Raw genomic sequence first — 27,570 nt, 5'->3', positions numbered from 1 at the left:
GCTTAGCTAAGCTCAGAATGTCCCAGGGAGCAAGGGGGTGTAGTTAGCTGTGGGTAGAGCCTGCTGTACCCGGAAGCAAGGAGTGAGTAATTCCTGACTCTGGGTTTCTGGCTGGGCCTGTGAGTTTGGGCCTGAGGGGGACCTGCATTCAGCTTGGCTGCTCCTTCTATGAGAAACTCTTCTGACTGGAATGGGTTTCACTTACTTTCTGCCTGAGTCCCCACAAAAGCTTGGGGTGGGGCTAATTCTCCTGAGGCCCCTGTCTGCCTAGGCTGGAGTGGTGACAGTCTCCCAGGGCTGACTGGTAGGCAAGCCTGACACCCATTGCCCCTGTGGGCAGGAAGCTACTCATGGGCTCCAGATGAGTCAACCAGACCCGGGTTGAAAGGGGCAGACCCTCCTCCGACCTGACCCACCCCGTTTCCTGGGCAGAGGGCGGGCCAGCCATCTAGCCACATCACACCATAGACTCTCTGTGGGCCTGGTTAAGACCTCGCTGATATAGTTGGAGTCCTGGAGTCTTGAGGGTGGCTGACCGAGCTCCGTAGCCCTGGCTTAGGTCATACAGTTTTGGGCCCAGGACTGTGCCCCATACCTCAAATCCCTTGACTCTGTCCTTGCTGGGAACTTCACTTAGCTGCAGCCTCTGCCAGCGACTTGGTGGATAGGTAGAGCATGGCAAGGAGCGTGGCTCCTGAAGGTTAGAATACAGCTGAAGATCTTCTCATTTTACAGGTGTTGCAATTATGAGCCTGAGCCCAGAGTCCTGCAGTTGTAGCTCTAATCTTTGGCCTGCATTGTGACCTTGGACTAGATCTTGGACTCTCAAAAATCAGGTTCCTCTGCTCAAGGGTTGTTAAGATACGGAGTTAATGTGAGCTTGGAATGGAATCATGCATGTAGAGAAAGTGGCCTGGCACAGGCCTGGCGAGGCCACAGGACTTGCTTAGGGCACAGAGTCTGCAAGTATCTGAGCGGGAACCTGGGCCCAGCTTACCAGGAGTGATAGAGGGGGTCATCTCCCCAGGGTGGTCTTGGAAGGGATCATGAGGATGGGTCTGGAAGATCTCAGGGCTGGGCTGGTGAGGCTGGGTCTCAGGCACAGCTTCTTTGCTTACGAACCCAGCCATGGAGTGGGGTTCGGAGCCCTTCTGGAGCCCCTGGCAGGGGATTCTCCAAGTCCTTCAGGAAAAGGGTGGCTCTTCTGAGGGGAGATGGAGCTAAGGAAGTGAGCAGTGACAATCTTCATTCTCTCCTTCAGCACCATCTTGGCCCTTTCACTCCTGCTTGGGTCAGGGTGCAGCCTGGGTGGGCAAGGGGCCATCTGAAGCCTCTTCTTAATACTGAGGTTTTGGCCCTGTGAGCCAGGGCTGAGCTCCGACCACCCCGTGTGGTACTCCAGAGGCTGTAAGTGAGACAGGGATGGAGTGGGAGGCTGGAGTTCATGGGCCCAGGCAGCACTGGCTTAAGCAGGACTGGCTCTAAGCCTTTTCCTGCAGGTGCTGTGTCTGATAGTGGTCCCTGTTGTGGACTGGAAAGGGGGCAGATCCAGAACAGATTCCCCTGTTGTTCCCCTTTAGGCTTTTTGGGTGAGCATGGCTAGAGATGTTGGCTTGGGATCTTCAGAATTTGGTGTTAGGTTGGCCCACAAGGGGGACATGGAGTCCATGAGGCCCCCACCCCAGCACCTTCCTGTTCTTGCCACCCCCCACCCCACTCCAGTGACCAAATCCCCACCCAACTAGGCAGGTCCTCTCCTGCTTCCAAGATGGGACAACCACAACCTCTAGCACATCATACCTATATTATGAGTGATGGCTCTAGTGAGGCTATAAACCTATAAACCTTTCTGTTTATAGCCTCTGCCCCTGCACAGGAGGGCCAGGACCAGGAGACCTCAGCACATGGCCGTCTTGGGCCCCGGGAGCTCAGTCAGTCCCTGAGTGGGTCTCAGCCCTCTCTCTGCTTCTGCCTAGCTATTTCCCCAATTGCCCCTGGTCAGCCTAAGCAGAGGCCCTGGGCTCTGGCCTTTCTGCCTCCCTGGACCTACATCCCTTCCTAGGCAGACCTCTCCTTGGCTTGTAATCTGGCTTTGTCCAGGCCGTCTCTGCCATTTGTGGGCCAGGCCTAGTGTCCTGCCCTCTCTTCGTGCCTGTCTTCCTGGCCCTGTTGCTCAAAGTGATAGATAGTGCTTGGCATGAAGCCTAGAACACAGCAGACGCTCATAAAACAGGAAGAGCTGTGGTCAGTGTCCCTGTAGCTGTTGCTGTTCTTTGGGGGCCCCAGAGAAGCAGGCTCCTCCTTCCTGGGGAGCTGGGCCTCTTCTCCTTTCCCTGAGCCCCTGACCACTTGGCCTGATCCGTCTTGGCCTCCCTCACACTCAGCGACTCTCTCCCGAGGAAGCTTCTACCCGCAGTGCCGACATTCCAGTCTCCACACCACCCTTAGCACCTCTGTAGTCCCTTTGGCAGGAACTGGAGGTCTGCCTGCCAAGTGTCTGGGGCAGGGGACTGCCTCCTACTGACCTCTTGTTTGTGATCCCTTCCAGGGCTAACTGGTTCATTGACACCCCATATCTTCACTGCTAAGTGGACACAGCCACCCCTTCACATGGAGAGCCAGTCCCTCAAGCCTTATCCATATAAGAAAGTCAGGACCTGGAGTGAGTTAGTGGTCAGAAGCCACATGACTTGATTGGGATGGGAAATTATAGCAGAGACCAGAATCATCTCCCCTCCTGACTTTCTGCCAAGTACACGTGTGATCCCTGGCCGCCTGGCAGGCAGAAATGATAGTGACAGTTAGATAAATGGAAACAAAGGCTTGTGGGAGGGAGGTTCCAGAAGGAGGGAACGTATGTATACTTATGGCTGATGCATGCTGATGTGTGGCAGAAACCAATACAATATCATAAAGCAATTATCCTTCAATTAAAAGTAAATCATAGAAAACAAAAAAACAAAGGCTTGAGTAGCTTGAGGGGGTCTGCAGTGGGAGTCTTCTTTCCCAGTCCTGCTCTCCAGCCTCTGGGTCCACTAAAAAATGTTAGGAGCCCCTGGGGCTCCCAGTGCCGTCCTCGTCCTGTCTTTGTTGGAGTGGAGTTTTGGGGTGTTGAATCCACATGCCAGGAGGTCCCTGCGTTGCTCCATGGGTGGGGCTGGCCTGTTGGAGCTGGTGCTGTGGAGCTGGATTTGAGGCTGGGTGGGGCTGCCTGGCAGGCCAGGTACTTTCTCATTTAGCAGCTGCCACCCCTTCACCTACCACCTCCAGACCGGTCAGATCACCCTCTGCAGGGCCTCGTTTACTGAGTTGACACATCAGGAAGCGTGTGGAGGGCTGGCCGCCTCATACAATGGAGTCCCCCCTAGTGGTTTTACTGCATCTCTCCAGGCCGCCCCTCTCCTGAAAGGAAAGGATCTGAGTAACTCCAGTACTACCAGACTCAAGTAGCCTTCTGAACTGCCAGAAGTGGGCAGTTTGTTTTTTGAAATGAGGATCTTAGGGAGGGTGTCAAGCCCTATGAAATGCAAATAGCAGGATTTGGGGACAGTTTGAAAATTTTTTAATTTTTCTTTATTTTTTTTAATAAAAAAATTTCTTTATTTTTCGCTATGCTGGGTCTTCATGGCTACGCGAGCTTTTTCTCTAGTTGCAACGGGTGGAGGTTACTCTCTAGTGGTGCTCAGGCTTCTCACTGTGGTTTCTCTTGTGGCAGGGCACGGACTCTAGGGCTCACAGGCTTCAGTAGTTGTGGCTTCAATAGTTGGGGTGCACAGGCTTCTCTGCCCTGTGGCATGTGGGATCTTCCCGAATCAGGGGTCGAAACCACGTCCCCTGGTGGCAGGCAGATTCTCTTCCACTCAGCCACCAGGAAAGTCCCAGAGGGGGATTGTTTTGAGATGTTTCCGGCCCGGCCCAGCTGGCCTCCCTCACAGCTTCAGCAGCTGTGTTCCTAGCCTGCTGTCAGGATCCCCTCTGCTGGGACTTTCAGAATCATTTTCCCACCCCAGCCGGGAACTGATGCCATCTCTCCAGGCTTCAGGCCTTGGTGTTGTGGGGTCTGATACTCCCAGGAATGGCCGACAGTTTTCCGGAGTGTTCTGTCTGCCAGGCCCTGGCCCTGTGCACAGTACACATTATCTTACCTAACTCTTTTCATTCCCATTTTATGGATGAAGACACTGATACTCAGAGAGGTGATTCACTTGCGCAAGATGGCCAGCTGCTGTGTGGCAGGACTGGGACATGTGTCTAGGCAGTTTGATCCCAGAGTCTTAGTGCCCAACTCACCTCATGCCTCATGCAAGTCTGTGGGGACGTAGGAGGCTCTCTGACACTCAGCTCCTGGAAGAAGGCTAACAGCGTCCTCCATGACCGCACTGGGCCCCAGGCGGTCCTGCTGCTGTTTGTCTGCGTCTGTCCAGCTCTCCTCATTGTGCAGGGTGCTATGCTTGGGAGTAGACAGGTGGTGGTCCCCCCCCCCCCCCAACACACACAAAGCCAGCACACAAGGACCGTGCTAGCTGTGGGAATGCCTCAGAAAGGGTGTATGGTTCATCTCAAGCCTTGTGAGTCTCAGACAAGCCCAGCCCAGCAAAAGTCCAGGGTGCCACAGGCAGGAAGTTAGGTTGGTGAGTGGGCGAGAGGAAACTGTCAGGACTGGGCCAGCCAGGGGAGGTTTCCTGGAACAGACTGCCAGCTTCCATGCAGGCCTCTGGTCTGAGAAGCATGTGGATGACAGAGGAGGGCACAGGGGCTGTGTGTGTGTGACAACATGCCTGGTTTGCACAACTCAGCACTTGCTGTGGGGTACTGCTTCCCCACTCCCAGTCTTGTGTCCTCATCTCAGCAAGTGGTGTCCAGGCCCTAACAAACTCTGGGGAGCCGTGGAGGGACCAAAGGGCCCTGTGGAAGAAGAGGCAGTTAGGTAGGATTTGAAGGATTGGGGAAAGGTCAGCAGTGGCTCTCCCTCGCCATTTGTCAGAACTCAGATTCATACGTCATCCCACTAGACTAGAAAGTGAAATTGAAAGTGTTAGTTGCTCAGTCATGTCTGACTCTTTGCGACCTCATGGACTGCAGCCCACCAGGCTCCTCTGTCCGTGGGATTTCCCAGGTAAGAGTACTGGAATATGTTGCCACTTCCTTCTCCAGGGGTCTTCTCAACCCAGGGATCGAAGCCGGGTCTCCCGCATTGAGGCGTCTGTCTGTCTTTGGTGCCCTCCCTCACTAGGTGGGCAGAAACCTGCCCTCCTTCTCCCAGAACTTTCTTTTGTAGTGTCACCAGGACCCTTGTGAAATGCTATTTCCAGGGATGCTGTAGGGTCTTCTGGGTCACCTGGGCTATTGTTCAGCCCACAGCCTGGTCTCCCTGACAACAGAGGTCTGTTATGTGTCTGCCTGGTCCCCAGGTTTGCCCTTGGGGAAGTTGCTCTCCTACTCGGATCCCTCATCTTCCTCTCCCAGGGCCTCCTTGGGACGTCCTCGTAGGAGGCCCCTGCGAGGGTGCAGCAGGTGGAGCGTCTGGCTCTGCAGGCCCCCAGCCTCATCTGGTCCCAGCCTGGCAACTGGCTGCCATGTGTCCAAAGGTGATGGCCACCAAGCAAGGACTGGGGACAGTGGTTGTCCTTAGGTGAGGCACCTTGCCAGCACACCTGTGCTGTAAAAGTGGGTGCCAGGCGCTACGTGGATGGGTGGGTCTGCTGCTCTAGGGGTACAGAGACCACAGCCCCAGTCAGCTCCCACAGGCTCCCACCTTTTCTGAGGAGAACTTTGCTGCCCTCCCTCCTGCCTCTTTGGGGCCATGTGTGGCTCCACATGACAGGCTGCCTGGGCTTGAGAGAGGACCAGACTCTGGGCTTCCTTCCGCCTTCTCCCCGAGTAACCTTGGAAAAAGCAGTTTGGGAATTTTTTGCAAAACAGTTGTCTTTGTGGCAAGGGGTTTGGATATGTGGTGGGAAGCAGAAGTTGGTCTTGGTGGCTAACATCCCCAGGATCCTGTCGTGAGACAGCAAGAGCCTGTAAGGCGCAGGGCTGTCATTTGGGGCGGCCTGAGTACATTTCTTTGTTGTTGTTGTTCAGTCACTCAGTCGTGTCCAACTCTTTGTGACCCCATGGACTGCAGCACGCCAGGCTTCCCTGTCCTTCACCATCTCCTGGAGCTTGCTCAGATTGATGTTCACTGAGTTGGTGATGCCATCCAACCATCTCCTCCTCTGTCATCCCCTTCTCCTCTGCCTACAATCTTTCTCAGCATCAGAGTCTTTTCCAATGGGTTGGCTCTTCACATGTGGTGGCCAAAGTATTGGAGCTTTAGCTTCAGCATCAGTCCTTCCAATGAATATTCAAGGTTGATTTCCTTTAGGATCAACTGCTTTGATCTTGCAGTCCAAGGGACTCTCAAAAGTCTTCTCCAACACCACTGTTCAAAAGCATTGATTCTTTGGTGCTCAGCCTTCTTTATGGAGCATTTCTTAGCGGCACATTCTTGGCCTTCCTCAGGACTCCCTTGTGTTCACACTGCACCTGGGGCAGCCAGCCGCTTCCAGGGTTGGAAAGAATGGTATGAAAGAATCCCCTCCCCACCCTCTGCCCTTCGGGAACTAACTGGATTAGGCCCAGTGTAATTGTGATTAAAATCCTTCTGTGTGGGAACTGTGGCAGTGTGTTTAGGGCAGGGGTACCAGGTGGCTCTTTGGGGGAACAGGGCGCCTCAGGAGGCCTTTTTAGCACTGGACAGGTCAGAGACGCTGAGAAAATTGATTTGGGTTTTATTTTTTGCCGGTTTGGGATTAGGATCGCTTTTCTCTTTTGACTGTGGCTTTGTGCTTGCTGCTTTCCCTTTGTGATGCTCTCCCTTTCTGTCTTCTCCGCCTCCTTGTCCTTCCCCTTTCTTCTTTCCCAGCTCTGTTTCTCCTGCTGTCACTTGGTTGCTCCCCTCTCAGACCCTGCCCCTCTGTCCTGTGGGTTTCGGGCTTGGTGTTGGCTGAGGGCAGGCAGAGGACAGACGGGGGCTGGTCCGGTGCTCAGGACTCATCCTAGTCACCCTGAAAGTCTGCTCCACCCCCAGGGATCGGACGAGGGTAGGACAAGAAGGAGGAGCCCCGCCCACACCCTTGCTGCTCAGTGTTTCCTCCTGATTCCGGCCTTGACCGGGTGCTCCTGGAGCAGTAGCGTCAAACCTGTAACCTGAGGCGTCCCCGTGGGGTGTGGGAAGTCAGCCTTGGCTGTGGCCTCCGCCGGTGGGTCTCCTTTTATGGCTCAATGGTTGAGCCTTTTGCTTGGGACAGTGGTGCAAGACTGGGACCCCCCAGGATTCCTGGGTTGAAGTTGGGGAGAGAGGGGCTGAAGGAGCCTGGAGTGGGGCTCCGAGACTCGATGGGGCCACCTGTGAGACTGTGCGCCGCCCTGCACTCCTGGGCTGAGCACCCCTGAGCCGCTGGCCCTCTAGCCTGCACCCGGCCCCTGCCCCCACCCCCACCTCAGTGTGGCTCACAGTCTATTTCAGGAGTGTGACGGGCCAGAGCCTTGACCTGCCACTTGCACTGCCCTGTTCTTAAGGGCTCAGCCTCCGAGGGATTCGCCAGGCAAGAATACTGGAGTGGGTAGCCATTCCCTTTTCCAGGGGATCTTCCTGACCTAGAGATTGAATCCGGGTCTCCCGCAGATTCTTCACCATCTGAGCCACCAGGGAAGCCCCCAAGGAACTCATAGTTTATTCCATAGCTGTTCCGTGAACCCACACAAGCCCCCTTCTTGGGCTGTGCCTGAGGGCCTGGCCGGTGCTCTCCATGCCCTCTGGCAGGCAGTGGCACAGGGGGTGGGGGTGAGGGTAAGAGCACCCACTTGTCCCTTTGAATGCTTCCAACATGCTGAACACAAATACAGAATCCAAGAATGGGTTGTTATCACCACCTTGTCACTGATATGGAGATTGAGATTCAGAAAGGCGAAGAAGCCCTGGAACCCTGGCCTGTCTGGCAGCCACATGGTGGCTCTCAGCCTTCCTTCCCTGTGTGCCCTGTCAGTGGGGGTCAGTAATGTAAGGGGCTGGGTGCTCTGCTTCTCAAGGGCCCCCCTTTTAAGAAGGCTATGAAGAGGATGCCCCAAGATGCCGCTCCTGGGCCAGCTGGCAGTGGTGTTGCCAGGGGAACAGTCAGCTGTGGTGATACCACCGGTTGGGTATGTGTCCTACTAGGGACAGGAGCTGGGCAATTATGACTCAGGTTCGAAGACCCCTCTCCACTGCTCTGTGTGACTCGGTTCACGCCCTGAGTCAGCTGAGCCTGTACTGGGGTGTGTCCTTACCCTTGGAGGCCTGGGAGAGGGAGGGTGAGTCACTCAGCCCATTCCCGTGTCAGGAGTGTCCCTGCTGCCAGGCTGTCACCCTGGCTGCCCACAGGGCGGGGCCTTCCTCCCCTTCTACTTCTTCCTCATGGCTGTGGCTCCAGAGACTTCTCCCAGGAGCCAGGGGTCAGGTGTCGAAGGCCTGGAGCCTTCTAACCCAACAGGAGCAGCAGAGAGAAAGGGGCCAGGCGCCAAGCGAGGCTGGAAGCCTGGGCAGCCGGTTTCCCGGCCTCCCCGGGGAGGAGCCTGGCTGCTGGTGCTCACACAGGCCTGTGTGGGGAGCTGCAGGGACGCAGATGAAGCCAAGGGAAGCGGGAGAGATGCAGAGCGGATATGAGGTTGGCTGAAGCCAAGGGAAGCGGGAGAGATGCAGAGCCACTTTGTGTTCCTTTGTCATCTTCGTCCTCCAGGGGAGAGACCAGTGGTCATTCTTGTGAGAGCTCGGGTGTGCTGGGTCCCTTCTCCAGAGCTGACCACAGCATGGCCAGCTGGGGGCCTCTGCAGGGGTCGCTTGGGCATGGCCTCAGTCACCCTCTCCACACCCGCCAGTCCTCTGTAGCCCTGCGCGGGCTCTATGGGCACCACTGGCCAGCTGGGGGCACAGACTTTGTGGCCAAGGTGGGGTCTCTTCATGAGGAGGGACCATTGAAGAGATCCTCCTTTTTTTAAATTTATTTTTTATTGAAAGAGAATTGCTTTACAGAAATTTGCTGTTTTCTGTCAAACCTCAACATGAATCAGCCATAGGTAGAAGAGACCTTTTTGAGGTTAAACTAAAACACATTTGCTAAGAATTTTCCTGTCTTAGGATGAAGATGTCTTATTTTTATGCTATCACAGAAGAAACAGAACCAGGGTAACGTTTCACTGTTATGTAGCTGATTTTGACAGAAAAATCCTCTTTTCCTCTAAGAAGTTAGACGATAAGAGAAGCCAGACCCTCTGAGTATGTGCTCAGGGGCTCGCAAGGCACGTGTATGGCCTCTCCTCACCCGCTGTGGGAAGTCTGTGGGCCAGATGCTGGGGTCTGCCACCTCCTGGGGCAGAGGGAGCTCTGATCCTGCCACTTACACACTGTGTAACCTCTGGGAGTGGAAGGAGGTTCTAGCTCTTTCTGGGCCTCTTTCCCTACCTATGAAACGGGTGCCCATAGTCTCAGACCTGCCCGCTCCCCTCCCCTCAGTGCCATAGGTGAGGAGACTGCAGGCCCATTTCACAGATGAGGAGCTGGGGTTCAGGTCATTAAGGTCAGGGTCACTACATACTCTGCAGAAGGGGACATTGCTTGAACAGGGGCACGAACGAGCCCAGGATGTAAAGGTATCTGCCACCTGGGAGAGTGGGAATGTGCCCCTACCTCCAGTCTGCCCAAGCTGAGGGCCAGGTCAGTCCCCTGGTTTAGGTCCCTAGCACTCAGCCATGGTTCCTGTGCCCCAGGGTCCCTTCCCTGAGATCAGCCCTGATCTTCCCACACCCTGGAGGGCCTGCCCCTCCTCACTGAGTCTTTCACAGCAAAACGGTATCCAGAGACTTCTTTTTTTTTTAATGTGGACCATTTTTAAAGTTTTTCTTGAATTTGTTGTAATATTGCTTCTGTTTTATGCTTTGGGTTTTTGGCTGCGAGGCATGTGAGATCTTAGCCCAAACAGGTATGGAGCCTGTACTGTACCTTTGGATTGGAAAGGCCTAACCACTGGACCACCAGGGAAGTCCCAATATCCATAGACTTTTGACTCTTAGTCTACTTCTGCACAGCCTGGTCCTGCCCCTCTCAGGATCTGTTTCCTGTGACCTGCTGGACTGGAGGGGATCAGCCTCCCTGGGTCCTAGAGGCTGTGCCTGAATTGCCCCCAATTCTGGTGACCAGAGAGGTGAAGAGCATGAGGCCACATCAGAGCGAGACCCAGGGGGACTCGTGAAGCCAAGCAAACCTCAAAGCCCATTTCTACTCTGCACTTGGCACTGTGCTTGTCTGAGCTCTCTGTGTGTTCTCAGTAAGTACTGTCACTGTCCCCACTTTCCAGATTGGTTCGGTGCGGATCGGATGGAACTGGCCCCTGCATCCAGCATGCAGGTCTGTCTGACCCAGAGCCCTGTGGCATAGCTGGTCCTTCCTATGCGTGGGACCCGCGCCTGCTCCAGCTAGCACTTGTGTTCCCACCGGCCCTCCCCCTCCCTCCCTGGGAGCCTGGCTTAGCTTCCTCTTTCCAGAAGCATTCTTCCCCTACCCCAACCCTCACCCAGACCTGGCACTTCTACTTTCGTTTCTAGGTTTTCTGGGGCTGGTAGGAGGCAGACAAACTGAGGCCACCAAAATTTAGCAAATTGAAGGAGTCTTGTGTTCTTTAGTTTTTTTTTTTAATTGTTTTATTTATTTCTTTTTGGTGGTGCTGGGTCACACTGCTGCACAGGCTGTCTCTAGTTGGGATGTGCGGGCTTCCCATTGCAGTGGTGTCTCTTGTTGCGGAGCAGCGGCTCTAGAGTGCAAGGCTTCAGCAGTTGTGGTGCACGGGCTTCACTGCTCCATGGTATGTGGGATCTTCCCAGGTCAGGGTTTGAAGCCGTGTGTCCTGCATTGGCAGGTGGATTCTTTACCACTGAGCCACCATGGAAGCCCCCTGAGATTTCACAATTTCAAAATGTGTGTTGGCTCTCCTGCTGGCAGAGCTTCCCAGGCAGATATTGGGCTCAGAGCCCCAGCCACTCCCACCTCCCAGGACTCTGGTGGCAGGTGATTAGGGAGGCTCCAAGCCAGTCAAGCCACTTTCCTCTCATTCCCAGCCATCAGATACCCCAGCCTTGGCCTGGTTTGGGAGCAGCTCTTTGGGGGCCCTCCTTGTTCCTGGTTCTGGTCTGCCAGGTTCTAAATCTGGAAAGAAAGAAAAAGAGAGGAGAAGGATCCAGGCCCAGTTCCTTAGTGCCTACATCCTCATCAGGCATCCTAACCAGCAGTAACTCATCCATAGACCCTGGTCCCGGGGGACAGTCTGTGGCAGCATTCCCAACTTCAGCTCCCGGCCTGGCCCCCAGGCAGGACCAGTAAATGTTCGTAGGGGTCAGGAAGAGATCTGTAAAACGGGCAGTCCTCCCTGGGCATGACGGTTGACTCCTGGTTCCCAAAGGACTCCTAGACTCAGAGGTGGCCCTGTGTGACACTTGTGACCCAGAGAAGCTATAAAACCTTCCTGAGCCTCTGTCTCCTCAGTTGAGAATGATGGTCAGTGGTGTCCTTGTTGAAGGACAAAAGCTCAGGTGTGTGTAGAGTGCCTGGTACCCAGGAGGCGCTCTGTGAACTGCCGCCGTCGCAGCCGCTGTTAACAATCATTAAATGGCAGAGCCTGGTCTAGCCCCAGGGTTGTGGGGCTGAGCCCATGAACAAAAGGAGCACAGCAGCTGCCTGCATTGTCCTCACTGCCTAGAAGCCAGCGGGTCTGGGTCTAAGTTTTGGTTTTTTTCCAAAAAATTTCAGGATAATTCTGATATGCATCTGGATTTTAAAAAGTGATTACAGGTTTTTCTATTAAATCGTAGGTTTGGCAATGTAGAGTTCTGTTATTCTTTCATTGCGGGTCCCAGTTTTGACTCTCACGACCCAGTGGTGTGACTCTGGGCAGGTCACTTCACCTCTCAGAGTCACGGCTTCCCCACAGGAAAAGGACGATGCTGGTTCTCCTCAGCAGATGGTGAGTCCTGAATGAGGTGGTGTCTGTGACCAAGCACCGTGGCCAACGCAGCACTGGCCGAGCACCAGGGAGGGACAGTTGTTGCAAAGGGGGTGTAACTCCATCAGTCATCCGGCGTTCAGACGGGGCCCAGGCATCTGGGGTCAGGAGCATCATGTGAGCCGACCTCCCTGGAACTCAGCCGCTGAGGAGGACAGGATACAGCCAGAACTTAATGAAGCGAGGTCTCATCTGGCGTGGGGCCAACTCATCCATAGCTGCAAAATCGGTTCCATTAGCTCCCTTAATGAGCTACGAAAGCCGGGGAAATGAGTGCGTGAGAGAGTAATGGCACATGTCTGAGGCTCTAATTTGAGACCGTGGTTAAAAAGTCAGATTTGACGTGACCAACAGCTCTCCAATAGCACTGATGCCCTTGCGGGGAAGGAGAGGGTGAAGCCAGTGAGGAGGGGACGAGTCTGGCTCTATAAAGAAAACTGTTATTGTTATTTAGTGGCTCAGTCATGTCTGACTCTTTTGTGACCCCATAGACTATAGCCTGCCAGGCTTCTTTGTCCATGGGATTTCCCAGGCAAGAATACTGGAATGGGTTGCCATTCCCTCCTCCAGGGGTGCTTGACAACTCAGGGATGGAACCTGCATCTCCCACGTAGGCAGGTGGATTCTTTACCATCTGAGCCCCCTGGGAAGCCCTTATAATGAAGATACTGAGACCTTAAGAAGGAAATTCCTGCTTAGAACCCTGAACTTGAGGTCAGCCTATACCATCCCATCAGAGGCTATGCTCTCCGTTCTAAGTAGGCAAAGCAGCCAGCACGGGTCCCATGAGCTGGCCAGGGGCCGGAATGCCATGCCTGCTGCTAATGGCACAGGGCAGGTGGTCTCAATATCTGGCTCTGAAATGAATCCTGCTCTTCCAGTGGTGTCTCATAAAGTTAGATATGTCCCCATGGGAAAATAATCCCAAATAATTACAGAGCTTGGAGCCAGAAAGAACCTCAGATATGGTTGAGTTGAAAACTCTTACCAAGAGGGGGTTTAGTAAGTCCAAAGTGCTTTTTCTCACCTGTAACCTCACTCTGTAGAGAATTGGGGTTCTCCACAGTGGAAAAAAAAATGTCGCAAACCTAGATTTCCCCATAACATTCTGTGCAGACCCACTGCCTGAGTGTTTGACACCCAGCGTGCGTGTTGTGGTGTAATCAACGACCCAGAGATGCCACTCCTGAGAATTCCAGCCTACCCCTGCCTGAGGCTGGGCTGAGACCCCGGCGTGGGAGAGAAGGTGTTGGGGGAGCTCAGCAATCCTTCCTGCCTTTCTCTCCTCGGGCACCAAACAAAGTTGGAATTCCAAGAAAGTGGAAATCATGGGAATTTGCTGACCCACAGATCAGTGAGAGGAAGTAGATCCCTGGCCTCTGGGAGGTTCAGGCTGTGGGCCGTCCTGAAATCCAGAGTTCATATTTCTTAATTTGCTGCTGTTTCACTGATGGGAGAGATTATAAACCAGCTATCTTCCCCCGGAAGGAGTGGGTGTTCCGGCAGAGGCCCCAGCAGCTTGGCCAAGGCTGTAGGTTAATTGGCTGGGAGTGTGGAGGTTGGGGTGGAGTGGGAGAGGCTGCTTGTCCAGCCCAGGGCCTTGGGGCGTCCTGTGTGTGGTGGGGGGGCGGAGAGAGAGGGCGATACTGTGAACATTTTTACTAGAGAATATGTCCAGGGGTGAACTGGCTATGTGAAGGGGCATGTGGGTCTGGGAAGGTAGCCTTTCCTGGGCTGGGAGATGGCTGAAGAAGGGTGATGGGGGTTGGTCCCTAGGCTGTGTCTTACAGAGTCACTGCAGACACCCCAGATCTGTCTGATGCTCTGGGAAGGCAGACAGAGTGCTTTCACAGCTCTGGGCAACATGAGGTGGAGGGTCCTGCAGTGGAGATAGGATCTCAGTGGGAGAGGAGGTCTGAGCAGAAGGGTCTAGGCTTGGTCACCTGCCCAGGCAAGACTGTCACAGGTTGAGTTGTGGCAGCAAGACCCCAGTATTTCTTGGGCACCTGTCTATGCCCAGTTCTCTGCTTGACACTTCAGAAAAATAGAAAATATTCAGAAAAATAGACAAATAAATGGACAGATTGTTGTTGTTTAGTCACTAAGTTGTGTCCAGCTCTTTTGCGACCCCATGGACTATAGCCCAGCAGGCTCCTCTGTCCATGGGATTTTCCAGGCAAGAATACTGGAGTGGGTTGCCATTTCCTTCTCCAGGGGATCTTCCCAATCCAAGAATGGAACCCACATCTCCTGCATTGGTAGGCAGATTCTTTAGCACTGAGCCACTTGGGAAACCCAAATGGACAGATCGATGGGCCTTATTTTCAAAGTTAATATCATAGAGTTCAGAGACGCACACATACCTTGGCCCACACACACTGACACATTCCTCATACCCGTACACACCCATGCACGTACCCCTTGCATGCATGTACTCATGTGTCCAGGTACCCATGTTTCCAAGCACATGAACACACTTACACACATACTCCCCTGCTCGTGTGCACGCCACGCCCCTATGCACACATTTAATTTTGGAGCAAGATTCCCGAGTCTTGCAAGCAGTAGTTTTGGCCACTGCCTCTCTGACTTGGGGCCACCCTGGCCTCTCATCCCTGCTCTGGGAGGGGTTGTCTGGATGCTCTGTGTGGAGTCCTGCTCTCCCAGCCTCACCTTACTCCAGCCTGGCGGCCCCAGGGCAGTGACTTCACCCTCCAGAGACTCTTTGCCTCAGTCTGCAAACTGGGGCTGTTGGTTTCCACCCTGCTTGCCTCACAGGGTGGCACCAAGCATTCCCATGAGATAAAGGAAAAGAGTGTTTTGTAAACTATAAATTGTTTTCCAAACAGTCAATTGCTGCAGTTGTTTTCCCAGCTCCTGAACTCAAGAATCCCTCCACCCGCCGTAAACCCTGTGCTTGGGTGGGAAGAGACACTGTGGAGATAGTGGAGTGGTCTGGCCGATTCTGAGGCTCCATTACACCTGGAGAGCCAGAGGGGCATGGGCAGCTGTGTCTCTGGGAAGCAGGCTCCTCTGTCCTCAAGCTGTGAGGGGGTCTGCAGTCTGGTGGGATTGGTCAGCATCTCAGCCGTCTGACTGTGGGTTCTGGAGGTTGATGAGAAATGGCAAAGGAGAGTGAGGCGAGAAGGGAGAAGTAGAAACCACTTCAGCAGAGTCTGTAACTAGAGCATTGTCATTTGATCAAGGAAGTGTCATCTCAGATTCAGTACTTACCTGACATCAGTGGGGGGGTGGGGGCACACCTCCAGCACAGCTGGGAGCCGTCCCAGAGGAAGAAGCCAGGGTTCCGTCCCACAGGTGTGCAGGGGAGCCTGTTGGGCACTAGCTGGAACCGTGGAGCAACTCAGGAGACATCACAGACCCTCCCAACTCTGGTGTACCTCTGGGGGGGCTCAGGGGCATCGAGTGGGAGTGAGACCAAGATGTGGATCTGTTGGGCACCCCATCTTCTTTTCTTCCCAGCTGTGACTGGGGACCAGGATACTGAGTGGCCTCCAGCAGTTTCAGGTGTTAGGATATGGGGGTCAGTGGAGACCCAGAGGCTGCTCAGTGAGCACAGTGATGTTGGCAAGGGGCTGTAGTAGGTACTTTGAGGAGCCCCTGACCAGAGGTCCCCTCTGTGGTTCCCATCCTTCCAGTACAGACCAAGCCCTGCATCTTAACACCAGGGAAACAGAGGCACAGAGAGGCAAAGACCAGCCCCAGGTCACACAGAGAAGAGGAGTAGAACTCAGGCCTCCTGTCTTAGCCCTGTGCTCTTTTCCATGCCTGGGAAGATGGGGCTCTTGCTTGAGGATCCCTTTTATGAAGGATAGTGACCCCTCAGGTACTTGCATGAATGAAGCCTACTTGTAGCCATGGGCTTGTGGGCTGGAGGAGTCAGGATGGGCTTCCTAGAAGAGGTAAAGTCTGGTTCGCCAGAGGGCGCAGGTGAGTACAGCGGGGAGGAAGTTGGGCTGGGTTGTCATGTCTCTCATTTGTTCCTGGCTCCTCCCTCAGTTTCTTCTTATTCTCTCCTCACGGTGGGTTGTGAGGGTTTCTTCCCTTTCCCCCGACTTGATAGGTTTGTTCATTAAATCCCCAAGTATTATCTGAGCCAGTGCTCTGTGTCAGCACTGGAACCCAGACTGGCCCTGCCCACGGGGGCCCACAGTCTGAAGCCGGAGACGGCCCAGTGCCAGCCTGACTGGGGAAACGGCCGCATGATCTGGGATCAGTTACTCATCTCTCCCTGCCTCCATGGTGGTAATAAGGTCCCTTCCTCCTAATATTTGTAAAAGGCTCAGAACAGAGCCAGGCATATTGAAAGTGTATTGTCTAAATGTGTATGTGTGTGTTTATAGAGTTATCAAAGGAACAGGCTAATTGTAGGTCATGATAAAGTGGTGCATAGGAGGGAAGAGAAAAGGGAGATGATGCAGGAGCTTTCTGGAAGCGGGCAGTGTTTTCTTAAGATTAAAAAAAAAAATCTATATTTATTTATTTATTTGGTTGCACTGGGTCTTAGTTGCGGCGTGTGGGATCTAGTCCCCTGACCAGGGATCAAACCCATCATCCCATCCTTTGTTCCGGAGCTCAGTGTTTTCTGCCAGACCCCAGCCGGGGACTCCCAGGTTAACCCCACCTCCCTCTACCTTCATGCTCCCTCCAGCCTGGTGGAGGTGCAGAGGCAAAAACCACTGAGGGAGGTGCTGGGAGGACTTCTAAGAGCAGGAGACATCTGAACCGAGCCCAGAACGTTCCTCAACAAGGGAGAGCTGGCCCAGTGGAGAAGGAGATGGAGCAAGAGAACACAGGGTGTGGGCAGAGCGTGAGGCTTGTTTGGGGCCAGTGCGTCTGGTGTTCCGATCTGAGCCAGGTGTTCTGGGGCCAGGGCAGCAGAAAGGGAGCCCGGAGAGGAAGGCAAGCTCTGGATACCAGGGAAGAAGGTGGTCTTTATCTGGAGCACGAGGGCTAGAGATTTAAGGAGTGAGGGTGGGGACGGGTGGAGAAGAGCCAGAGGGGAGGAGGTGGGACTGAGGACCCCACAGAAACCCTATCAGCTGTGGGCTGGGCCTTTGAGGAGAGGAGAGAGAGGACCCTGGTACAGGGGTTGGGGTACCAGAAGCAGGACAGAGTGAGGGTCCAGGAACCCTCCTGGAGGCCCTGCCAGGACATGGTCAGGTCGGCTAGGAAAGAGGTGTTGGGAGGCCAAGCAGAGACGAGGTGCAGAAAGGACAGAGCAGGGAGGGAAAATGCATCTTTGATCCTGTGGAGGCACCTCAGGACGCAGTGGGGGCAGGGGGAGCCGATGTGACCAAGCCTCTTTCCCCCAGTGCTGTTAAGTAAGAAGCTGGTGCATGGGAGCTGTGTGGGCAGAGAACAGAGGAGGCAAAGGCAGCACGAGCAAGGGATCCATGGTTTCCAGGCTGGGAGCGTCTGCCTACAGCCGCCTCTGAGTGCCCCATTCTGGACTGTTAGCGGAGCGGGAGCCCCAAGCTGGTGGAGGGGCTTCCCCACCTCCTTGCACTCCATACTAGGGTCAAAGGGAACAGCCCCCCAGACCAGCATCAGACAGATGCGGAGACCCACTGTCTCCCTCTCCACCCCAGTTGATCTTTGCCTGGATAGCTTGGTCCCAGAGGCTGCCCCGCACATGCCCTAGAGGAGGGGAGACCATCCTGCCCAGGAGGAAAGCAGGGCCCATGGTGGCCCAGGGTCCTGTGGGTACTGAGCCAGACAGAGCTGGGCTCAGCCTGTCTTGATCAGCAGCCTTGCTCTTCAGCCCTGTTCAACCAGGAAGCAGATGTGAGCAGCCTTACCTGGGGATGCCTCATCCCTGTTCTCCCCATTCTGGGCTGCCTCCCCCAGAAGGCCAACTTCTCCACCCCCTCCACCTCTGAGCATGACCATTTCAAGGTCTTGCTCATTTCCGGCGATTGGCCTTAAGGTTGGCAGCCACAGTCTGGGGCTGAGTTAACCCAAGCAAAGATCCTGACGCCCACCCACCTGCTGCCTGCTTCGCTATGATGCATCCTGTGGGGATGACTGTTATTACTCCATTTTACGGAGTTGTGGGCTGTGGCTTAGAGCTGTGAATGTTTGCTTGAGGTCACACTGAGTCATGAAGGAATTTAACCCCAAGCCCGGAAACCTCACCCTACCAAGGAGTCACCCCCATCAAGCAGGGTCCTCCTTCCCGCCAGCCTCTACCTCTGGCCCACAACCCTCATGTCATCCCACTGGAAACATGAGGCTCTACGGATGTATGGCTCCTGGCACAGGGTCTCACACTGATGTGTGATTTGACTACAAAATCCTCTCAATTTCCACCTCAGTTGCTTCCCCTTGGGAAAGGAGGCAGGGGCTTCTCTGGCCTCTGAGCCCTTCCAAGCTTTCAGCTACCTCCCAGGCCTTCCTGAGCTACAAGCTAAGCTTGCTTGAAGCTGACCCTCAGCCAAGTGCAGGGGCTCATTGGACCACGCATCCAACCTGGACTGGAATCTTCCTTTTGCCCTTCATCAGCTGGGTGACCTCAGGCAGGTCACAGGCCTCTCTGAGCCTGTGTGTCCTTGTCTGCCAAGTGAGGGCAGTGGCACTGTCTGGGTGGCTCCTGGGAAAGTGGATTCTGGGCCTGACACTGTCTGTGCCTCCCTGCCCTCAGCTCCTGTACGACAGCCCCAAGGCCCGGCAGGAGGTGGACCACCACTGGCAGGCCTCCGGTGGCCCCCACATCGTGCGCATCCTGGATGTTTATGAGAATATGCATCACAGCAAACGCTGTCTCCTCATCATCATGGAATGGTATGCTGCCCACCCTCCCTCAGCATCTCATTGGTACCCCTGTGCCCACCCCCTCAACTCCCACCATTCTTTAGAGGTCTCTGTTCTTCAGATAGCAGCCCTGGCAGGGCCCCCCAGCCCCTGAAGGGTGATGGACCTGGGCAGCTGGCTCCAAGAGCACTCCTGCATGGGTGGAATCCTCAGTGACTGTAATATGGCTTCCCTGGGTGTGATTCCCCCTCGGTGAGGAGGGGCTGGGAGAGCTGTCGGAGAAGGCCACCAAGCCCTGAATGTGGCTGGGATGGGGGAAGACTGGGGGAGGAGTCAGATATGTGCTGTCCCTCGGCTTTCTCCTCGCCTGGATTTGCACTCCCATGGCTCCCCCCTGCCCCCCACTCCCGATGCTGGGTGATCCTGGCCTGGATCCAGGAGCCAGCAGCCTCCTCCATCCTAGGCTTCTCCCATGAACACTGTGGCTCAGCCCTAACCTTCCTCAGAACCTGGGCCCTGGGTCTTGGCCTCCAGCTCCTCCCTGTCTGCCTTTCAAGTTCCCCCTCACCCCATAGGGTAGCAGCTCTTGAGTCAGATTTGGGGTTCAGATCCTGACTCTGTCACTCACTAGCTATGTGACCTTGGTCAGGCCTCTCACCTCTCTGGATCACTGTAACTTTCATGTAAAATTACATGGAGGGAGATCTTACTGTGGCATTCACCCTGTTCATTCTAAGTGCTCTGTGTGTACTGCTGAATCAGTCTTCCCAACTCTGTGAGGTTGGTGCGCTAATCCCTGTTTTACCGAAGAGGAAGCTGAGGCACAGAGAGGTGAAGGGACCCACCCAGGATCACACAGCAGTGCACACAAAGGGTTTGCCCAGGGCACGGCACACAGTAGGTGCTCAGAAAACGGTGGTCATGAGGATGATAACTGACATCTCATTCCTCACCTGGGTAAACTTGGATAAAGGTGGGGCTGCCAGATCAAGACAGTGTCCCTGGGAACATAGATGCTCCCTGGGGAAGATCTTCCCCTAGTTTGAAGAGTTGAGTTCAACCCACCCAAGCCAACAGCCCACCACATACAAGGCTCTTCAAGACATGGTGAGGCTGACAGTGACCATCCCCCAGGGGAGCAGCAGCAGGGCTGGAGGCCTGGGCCCATGACCTGGGGCAGGGGCAGATCGACGCCTGATTCTCCCCGTCTGTCCCCGCTTTCTCTGACAGCATGGAAGGTGGTGAGTTGTTCAGCAGGATTCAGGAGCGTGGTGACCAGGCTTTCACTGAAAGAGGTACGTATGTGCCGCTGCATGGGGAGTTTGGGCTGAGATGGGGCACACAGAGTTTCTTTGTGATGCTGGACAAAAGACCCTGTCCCTCTCTGTGCCTCAGTTTCCCCACCTGAACAAGGGTTGTGGGGAGAGTGTTCTTCCCCCAAGGGGTTCTGTGAGTCTGTGGCAGCTTGTCAGAGATGGACTCCCCATGGGCCTGGGATGGAGGCCTCAATGCTTCTTGGTGCCAGCCAGCAGCTGAGCTGGGGGCATCTCCAGAAGAAACTAGGGGGACCAGGGTTGGGGTCTGAAGTGGGGTCCTGGGTGGCAGGAGTGCACCATCTTGTGCTCTCCAAAGAGGGGTGATGGGGAGGGGCCCCCTGGGTTGCCTGACCCTTGAGTGGCATCCGTGGCCCCCTCCTCTGTCTGTGTCTGCAGAAGCTGCAGAGATCATGCGGGATATTGGCACTGCCATCCAGTTTCTGCACAGCCGGAACATCGCCCACCGAGATGTCAAGGTGAGGCTCCAGGACCCATGTTGGGGGACCAGGACAAAGAGTGCTATCCACAAACACCAGCGGCCCCAACATCCCCTGGATAGAGGCCATGTTCCTTGCTTGGCATTCCAGGCCTCTCCCTGCGGCCCATACTGCATGGCTCAGCCTCTCCTCCCACGGTCCCAGTGTGTTCATTGTGCTTTAGCCAGATAGGTCTCCTAGTTTCCTTCAAGCATATATAATCCCAGTAGGCATAAGAATAAACTAGTGCCTACCTTGAGCCACTGGGTCCTGAGAAGCATCTCGTTTAATCCTCACCCAGTCCTGTGAGAGGGTGCCATTACCCATTTGACAGATGAGGAAACTGAGGCTCAGAGAGCAATTGTCTTGCTCAAGGCTCTGCAGATGCCTCACTGGGGATTCATGCATTCATTTGTTCACTCAGCAAGAATTTTGTGAAGACAGTGTGCCAGGCTTCGGTGACAGGGCTGCCCAACACTGTTGCAGCTTGTGTGAAGTAACAGCCATAGTTCCTGTAGGCAGAGCCTCTGATGGCAGCATTTTAGGGGAAGGAGGCCCTTTGCTGGGCACTGGACAAAGGAGCGGAGGTGATCCTAGCGGCTGGAACTGCTTGTCCCTCCAGTGGACGGGCTTGAGAATGTTCTCTCCGAATTTCCTGTCCAGGGAGGACTGGATCTTACAGGTGATCAGGATCAGATGGAAGAAATGGAAACCGAGGCAGCTTCACAGGCACACACACACTCACCTGCATGTGCCAGCCACTGTCAGAGCAGAGTTACGACTCCTGGACCCTTGGCCCCCACCTAGACCCTGACTGCCCTGTCCCCCAGACTTATTTCCTCCTAAGGCCGGGCAGAGGAGACCCGAAGGTCCAGCTGCTGCATCAGGTTCTTCCCCTGGCTGAGTATCACCAAGTCTTGCAGTTACCCTTTGATTTTGGATACACGTGGAGCCACAACAGTCTCACCTTCTGAACTGTTGCTTTATTTTGGCCCTGGCCTCCTTTTTTTCCCTTAAGGGGAGAAAAGCCTTCTATGGAGAAGATTCCTATACAAAAACTGCTTCCCTGTTTTTCACCCCAGTCCAAGTTTGGATCATCTCAAATAGAACCTGAGAAATAGCTTTCACTGGCTCCAAACTGAAATTCCATGTGCCACTCCATGCCTCTGCCCCAGCTCTGCTGCTTCTCTCTGTGGGCCTAGGTCCTACCCATTCATTAGAAAGCAACCTGAGTGCTGCCTCCTCCATGCAGACCTCCCCACTGCCTTCATCCCTCAGACCCTCTGTGCCCTATAACCAGGAAGACTGGCCTCTGTGCAGCTCCCGGGGCCTGAGTTCCCCAAGCAACCTCAGGTAGGGGCCTGTCATACATGCTTGTTCTGGGCTGCGTACAGGATATGTGCTTGGCAGCACTGGCTCATGAGAAGCCCCCCGTTCCCCTGGAACCCTCATTTTGGCATCTCATGGCAGCATCACCGACTCAAGCTCAGAAGTTCCTACCCCTGGGCTCTCTGTGGCACTCAGTTATCCCCAGCTTGGTGGAACCACTGCCTCAGTTTCCCCTCTGTGAAACAAGGTGTCACCTCTCAGCCACATTAGTCTCCTCCGCCTTTGGCCCACATCATTGGCGGCCAAGACCCAGGTCTTTTCTAGTGAGATGGATCCAGCTCCTCCTGCCTCAGTCTGGATGAGGGAGGGAGGAAGGAAATCTGACTGCAGATCACTGTGGAAATCTGCCCCCACTTGGTGCCTGACTCCAGACTAATGTTTTCTCTCCCTGGCCCAGCCTGAAAACCTGCTCTACACGTCCAAGGATAAAGATGCGGTGCTGAAGCTCACGGACTTTGGCTTTGCCAAAGAGACCACCCAGAATGCCCTGCAAACTCCATGTTACACTCCCTACTATGTGGGTGAGTCCCTGGGATGTGGCTGGTACCTCTTTATTGTATCCCGCCCCCCACCCCGGCCTCACTGTGGTCTGGGGCAGCCTGTGGGATGCAGAAGCCAAAGGGTTAAAGCGCTGTGAGGAGGGAAGTGGGGGGTTCTGTCTGTGTGGAGGTGGCAGCTGGGGGGCCGGAGGCTGCAAAAATATTCTCCCAAACTTCAGTTTTTGCTTTTGAAAATAGATCCAGGAAAATTCTGGCTCTGGCCTGTGAGCTGAATGACATCACAGTGGCTCTAAATATATATGTGATAAAAGGCTGCCGTCGGCTTGGGATGGAGTCCAAGTGCGGTTGTTTTTCTCCGGTTTTTATCTTCCTGGGAGTCATATTCAGAAAGTGGGCAGGCGCGCCCTCCTACATGAGAGGGAAGCAGGGGGCCAGCCACCTGCGTTTTGGGAAAGCATCCCTTAGGTGAGGGCCAGGATGGGCCCCAGGGCTTCACACACACTCATACTTCCTGGAAAAGCTCCCTGCTCCCCTGTGAGCAGGTAGCCCCTAGACCTGGAGAAGCTACCCCACCCACCCCCGGAAAGTGCCCCTTCGTGGAGAGTGGGGTGATGACTTGTTTACAGAAGACTCTTCTCCCTCAGGATAAGCCTTCCAAGAGCTGTTGAAGGGGTGGGAAGCCCCCTGAGACAGCTGGAATGGCACTCTGTTTACCAGGATGTGTTTTGCAGTATTTTGACTTAGTAATCTCCTGGCCTACCGATCTCATCACACAGATGGGAAGACCAAGGCCCCATGGGATGGTTGCCAGGTGAACAGTGGAACCCAGAGCCCTGGCCATGGCCCTTCCTTGCCCATGACCTAGGCTGTCTGTTCAGGAGGCAGGGGATGCGGGGCAGCTGCTGGGCTGGGACCCTCTCTGCTATGGCAGGACCCCACCCAACCCCTGACTGTCCTTCTCTCCTTCCCCTACCGCACCATGGCTGAGATTGGCCCAAGGTAGCTAGGAGGTTATCATCTCTTACAGCCCAGCCTGAAAACGGGTTTATTTTATCTGGGAGCTGTTGTTCCTCCCCCAACTTCACACACATGCTGCCTTCCCAGAAGGTGCCAGACACCAATCTGCTCTGCCCCATCCCCGGCTCGGGCACCTATTCCCACCTTGCCCAGGCTGTAGGCTCCTGCCGGTGCCCCAAGACCCTTGGACTGAGGGTCCTCCTGTGCCCTCTGCCCTGGCAGCTCCTGAGGTTCTGGGTCCAGAGAAGTATGACAAGTCATGTGACATGTGGTCCCTGGGCGTCATCATGTACATCCTGTGAGTGCCATCCCTTTCCTGCACCCGAGGGTACCCTTGGAACCACTTCTGCCCCCACCTTGCAGGGTGAAGGGCTCAAGCGGGCCACTCTTCCAGCAGTCTGCTGTTCCCTTCTGGTCATGGGACACCTCTCCTTCAGGCTCCCCAAAGGCCTCCCCATGGCAAGGGCAGCTGGTGTTCCTGGGGACGAATCCCCGAGTACAGGGGGCTTATATTATTGCCCTGGTGTCTAGCTGCCTGTCTCCCAGTCAGGGTCTTGGGGAGGAGAATGGGTCCACCCTGGCACTGCCCCCACACCTGTGCTGAATGACCTCCGCCCTCCCCCAGCCTGTGCGGCTTCCCGCCCTTCTACTCCAACACGGGCCAGGCCATCTCCCCGGGGATGAAGAGGAGGATCCGCCTGGGCCAGTATGGCTTCCCCAGCCCTGAGTGGTCCGAGGTCTCCGAGGATGGTGAGTGACTCTCTGCTTAGCTCGCTCCACCAGACCCCAGCCGCCTTCCTTCCGGGAGAGACCACTTAGGTGTCAAACCGACCTGTGTTTAGATCCTGGCTTCCTCCACATCCCAGCTGTGTGATCCTAGGCAAGTCATCTCACCATTTGAACGTCCTTCTCTATGTCTGCCAAATGGGCTTGAAACCTGCCTCCTCAAAACTTCCCCTAGTTCTTGTCCTTCATTCATGTTTTCCCTTTGGGGACCATGAACAAAGCTGGCCTGTATCAGTTATTTATGGCTGCCTAGCAAATTACCCCAAACACTTAGCGCCTTACGGCAAGAAGCCCTTATCAGCGCACTGTTCCTGTGGGTTAGGAATTTGGGAGCGCTTTGCAGAGCTGGCAGTCTCTGGGAGGGGGGACTGGCTCTGAGCAGCTCCACAGCCTCACCACTGTCCTCTCTTCCCTAGCCAAGCAGCTGATCCGCCTCCTGCTGAAGACGGACCCCACCGAGAGGCTGACCATCACGCAATTCATGAACCATCCCTGGATCAACGTGAGTGCCTCCTCGTCCTTGGTGGGCCGGGTGATGAGCCTGAGCAGGGCTGCCGGGGGGGTGGTCGACGGCTCCAGAGGCCCTGGGGTGGGCCACAGATATGCGGTAGTGCCCCGCCTTTGCCTGCTCCTGGTCTCATCAGGCTCCTTCACCACCCTGAGCCTCAGATTCCCCATGAGCCCAAAAGAAAGGGGTTCGGGGTCGGGGGCAGCCAGTGCTGTCCCAGGTGCCTGCAGGGTCTGATCCATGGGCTTGGGGCTCCTTCCAGCAATCGATGGTGGTGCCCCAGACTCCACTCCACACGGCCCGAGTGCTGCAGGAGGACAGAGACCACTGGGATGAAGTCAAGGTGGGTGGACCATCTCCCCGCAGGTCTCAGGGTTTTGGAAAAAGGGACTGTAGGGTGGTGACCTCCCAGAACCTGGGTCTTAGGCCCCCTCTCGCCTCGTGTCAGTGACCGCATAGTGGTCTTTGGGCCACACTACCCTATTCAGGGCAGTGCTTCCGACTTGTTCTCTCAGTGAAGTGGGGCTTTGGCCTCAAGCTTTGGCCATAATTGCTCTTATGATCTGCAGCGTCTGGGAGGGCGGTCAGCTTGCTTTTAGACTCGGGAGAGGCCAGATTTGAGCCTGTGGGGCAGTGGCTCAGAGCCTGGGGCAATCTGGGCACAGTCTTCAGGCGCTGGTAACCTGGGTGCACAGCACGATGGTGTCCCCTGAAGGCCTTTGGTCCAAGTCCCTGTCCTGCTTACCCCTGGTGTAGTCCCAGGGAGTCACCACACTTCCTGTGACTTTTCAGGTAAGCTCAGTCTTTACCACAGAGGACTGGAGTGAGGACTACGTGAGGCAAAGCGATGGGCCCAGAGCTGGGTACATGGGGGCGGTCGGGCAGCAAAGGTGGCCACTGCCGTCACTGACACTATTAAGGGGCCACTCAGGCAGGAGGTGAGGTCTCTTGAGGTCAGTAGACCTGCTCCCCCCCATCCCCATCCCCAGGAGGAGATGACCAGCGCCTTGGCAACCATGCGGGTGGACTATGACCAGGTGAAGATCAAGGACCTGAAGACCTCTAACAACCGGCTCCTCAACAAGCGGAGGAAGAAGCAGGCAGGCAGCTCCTCCGGCTCGCAGGGCTGCAACAATCAGTAGCTCCTGCGACCTTGGGGGAGCCAGAGGACACACTGGAGTGGGCCGAAGCCCTGACCTGGAGGGCTCAGGGCCCTGTTTTTTTAACAAAAGAGTTGTTTGTGTTGTGTTGTAATTTGTCACTTGGAACTTCGGGATGGGGGAACATGACCCCAAGTCCTTCAGAATCGCACCCCGGGGTCAGGCCCTAGAGAAGGGCCAAAACCTGGGCCCCAGGGAGCCACGTGCTGCAGCTCCAGTGCCTTTGATCACGGCGGCCTGAATGCCCTGTGGCTGCATCCTGCTCAGGGCCTGGCCTTAGAGTTTTAGGCCCCTCGGCGTTGTGGTTGGTCTTCCCTCCTGTGGAAAAAGCTCCCCAGAGGGTGGGCAGATGGGCCTGGCCTTGGGAAAGGCATCGGCCACTGGTTGTCATGGCGACCAGGGACAGAGTTGCCAGTCTCGAATGCTGAGTGAGTGAGCAAGGGAGGGAGGGGGGCAATTGAGGGTCTGCCTGCCTTCTTGGGGAGGATGCTCTCCTTGTGCCACTCACCCCTCTCAGACTCCCCTCCACCCTTCCATCTTTGGTCTCCCTGAAGTGTCAGGGTCAGTCTGCCTGGCTCCCTGGGTGGTCCAGCGCTGTGTTGCTGCAACCCATCCCACAGGGCCCTTGGAAGTCTCCTTCCACAGAGTGCCTGAGCCCAACCATCCTGTTACGACACCCCCCTACCCCCACCCAGAGTGGCCTCTCATCTCAGTGAGGGGTTTGGGGGGGGCAGATATTTTTAACCCTTTTTTTACTTTGGAAAATGTCACTGTGACAAAAGCCAGTACAGTTACCCTGCCCCCACCTGCTCATCGGATCCCAGGCAGGAAAGCCTGTCCTTAAGGGTTCACCCCCTACTTTGTCCTGGTTGATGACAGGGCTTGTCTCCTGGTGTACTTTTGTGAGAGTGGATGTCTGGAGGCAGGGCTAAGAGGCTCCCCCTTAATCCAGGGCCTCTTTCTGTACTTTGGGTCAGACTCGAGGTAGTGGAGGGCTGCTGTTTAGAGGGTCTGGTCCTTTCTTTTTTGCCTGAGTCGGAGCAGACAGGGCCCCTCCCTTGCTGCTCCAGGATCACCCAGCCCCACACTTCCCTGGGAGCCTCAGGATGCTGAATGCCTGATATGGGCCTGGCCAGTGCCTGGCCCCAGTCTGCTTCCTGGTTCCTCACCCTTCTCTCACTGGCTGGGAAACCCTAGACCATGTCAGGGAGGACAACACTGCTGGGTTTTATATCCAGGTATTAATAAAGAGCATTTTGGCATTTTTCCCTTGTTCCTGGGTTTCTCATCTACACGAGTGAACAAAAGCAGCCCAAGGGCATGTGCTCACACCTACTAGTAATTTCACTCCTGCTGGACAGGGTGCTTCAGGCCTGGTAGACATGCCAGGCTGGCTCCAGGGCCATGGCCTCACCAGCTTGGAGAGGTCAAGGGGGCGAAGAGATGGCAGCTGCCCCGTGTCCCCAGCTCTATGCCTCCCAGTACACCGTGTGTGTGACACCCACCCCCGGCCCGGTGTGCGCTGGCGTCTGCCCACAGTGGCCACCCCCAGCTGTGTGCCAGCCTGCTGAAGGGC

General features: G+C 55.3%; 1 protein-coding gene across 3 annotated transcripts in view; it reads left to right on the top strand.

The window, feature by feature from the left end:
- Positions 1–27,260, top strand: part of MAPKAPK3 (MAPK activated protein kinase 3) — a 28,149-nt gene extending 889 nt beyond the window's left edge. For 2 of the 3 annotated variants that reach the window (XM_019984851.2, XM_019984852.2), the window contains exons 3-11: positions 18,733–18,872; positions 20,073–20,137; positions 20,555–20,634; positions 22,421–22,544; positions 23,763–23,838; positions 24,166–24,290; positions 24,743–24,828; positions 25,097–25,177; positions 25,824–27,260. In XM_019984851.2, the coding sequence (XP_019840410.2) occupies positions 18,733–18,872; positions 20,073–20,137; positions 20,555–20,634; positions 22,421–22,544; positions 23,763–23,838; positions 24,166–24,290; positions 24,743–24,828; positions 25,097–25,177; positions 25,824–25,976 (930 nt within the window). In that variant the 3' untranslated portion in view covers positions 25,977–27,260. Of the gene's footprint in view, positions 1–5,056; positions 5,117–18,732; positions 18,873–20,072; positions 20,138–20,554; positions 20,635–22,420; positions 22,545–23,762; positions 23,839–24,165; positions 24,291–24,742; positions 24,829–25,096; positions 25,178–25,823 lie in introns of those variants that run through there. The other variant, XM_070776633.1, reaches the window with a different exon arrangement.
- The last annotated feature ends 310 nt before the right edge of the window (positions 27,261–27,570 follow it).

This window comes from Bos indicus, chromosome 22 (assembly GCF_029378745.1).
Source record: "Bos indicus isolate NIAB-ARS_2022 breed Sahiwal x Tharparkar chromosome 22, NIAB-ARS_B.indTharparkar_mat_pri_1.0, whole genome shotgun sequence".
Classification (NCBI taxonomy): domain Eukaryota; kingdom Metazoa; phylum Chordata; class Mammalia; order Artiodactyla; family Bovidae; genus Bos; species Bos indicus.
The sequence above is the reverse complement of the archived record's forward strand: the minus strand, read 5'-3'. Positions and strand labels throughout refer to the sequence as shown.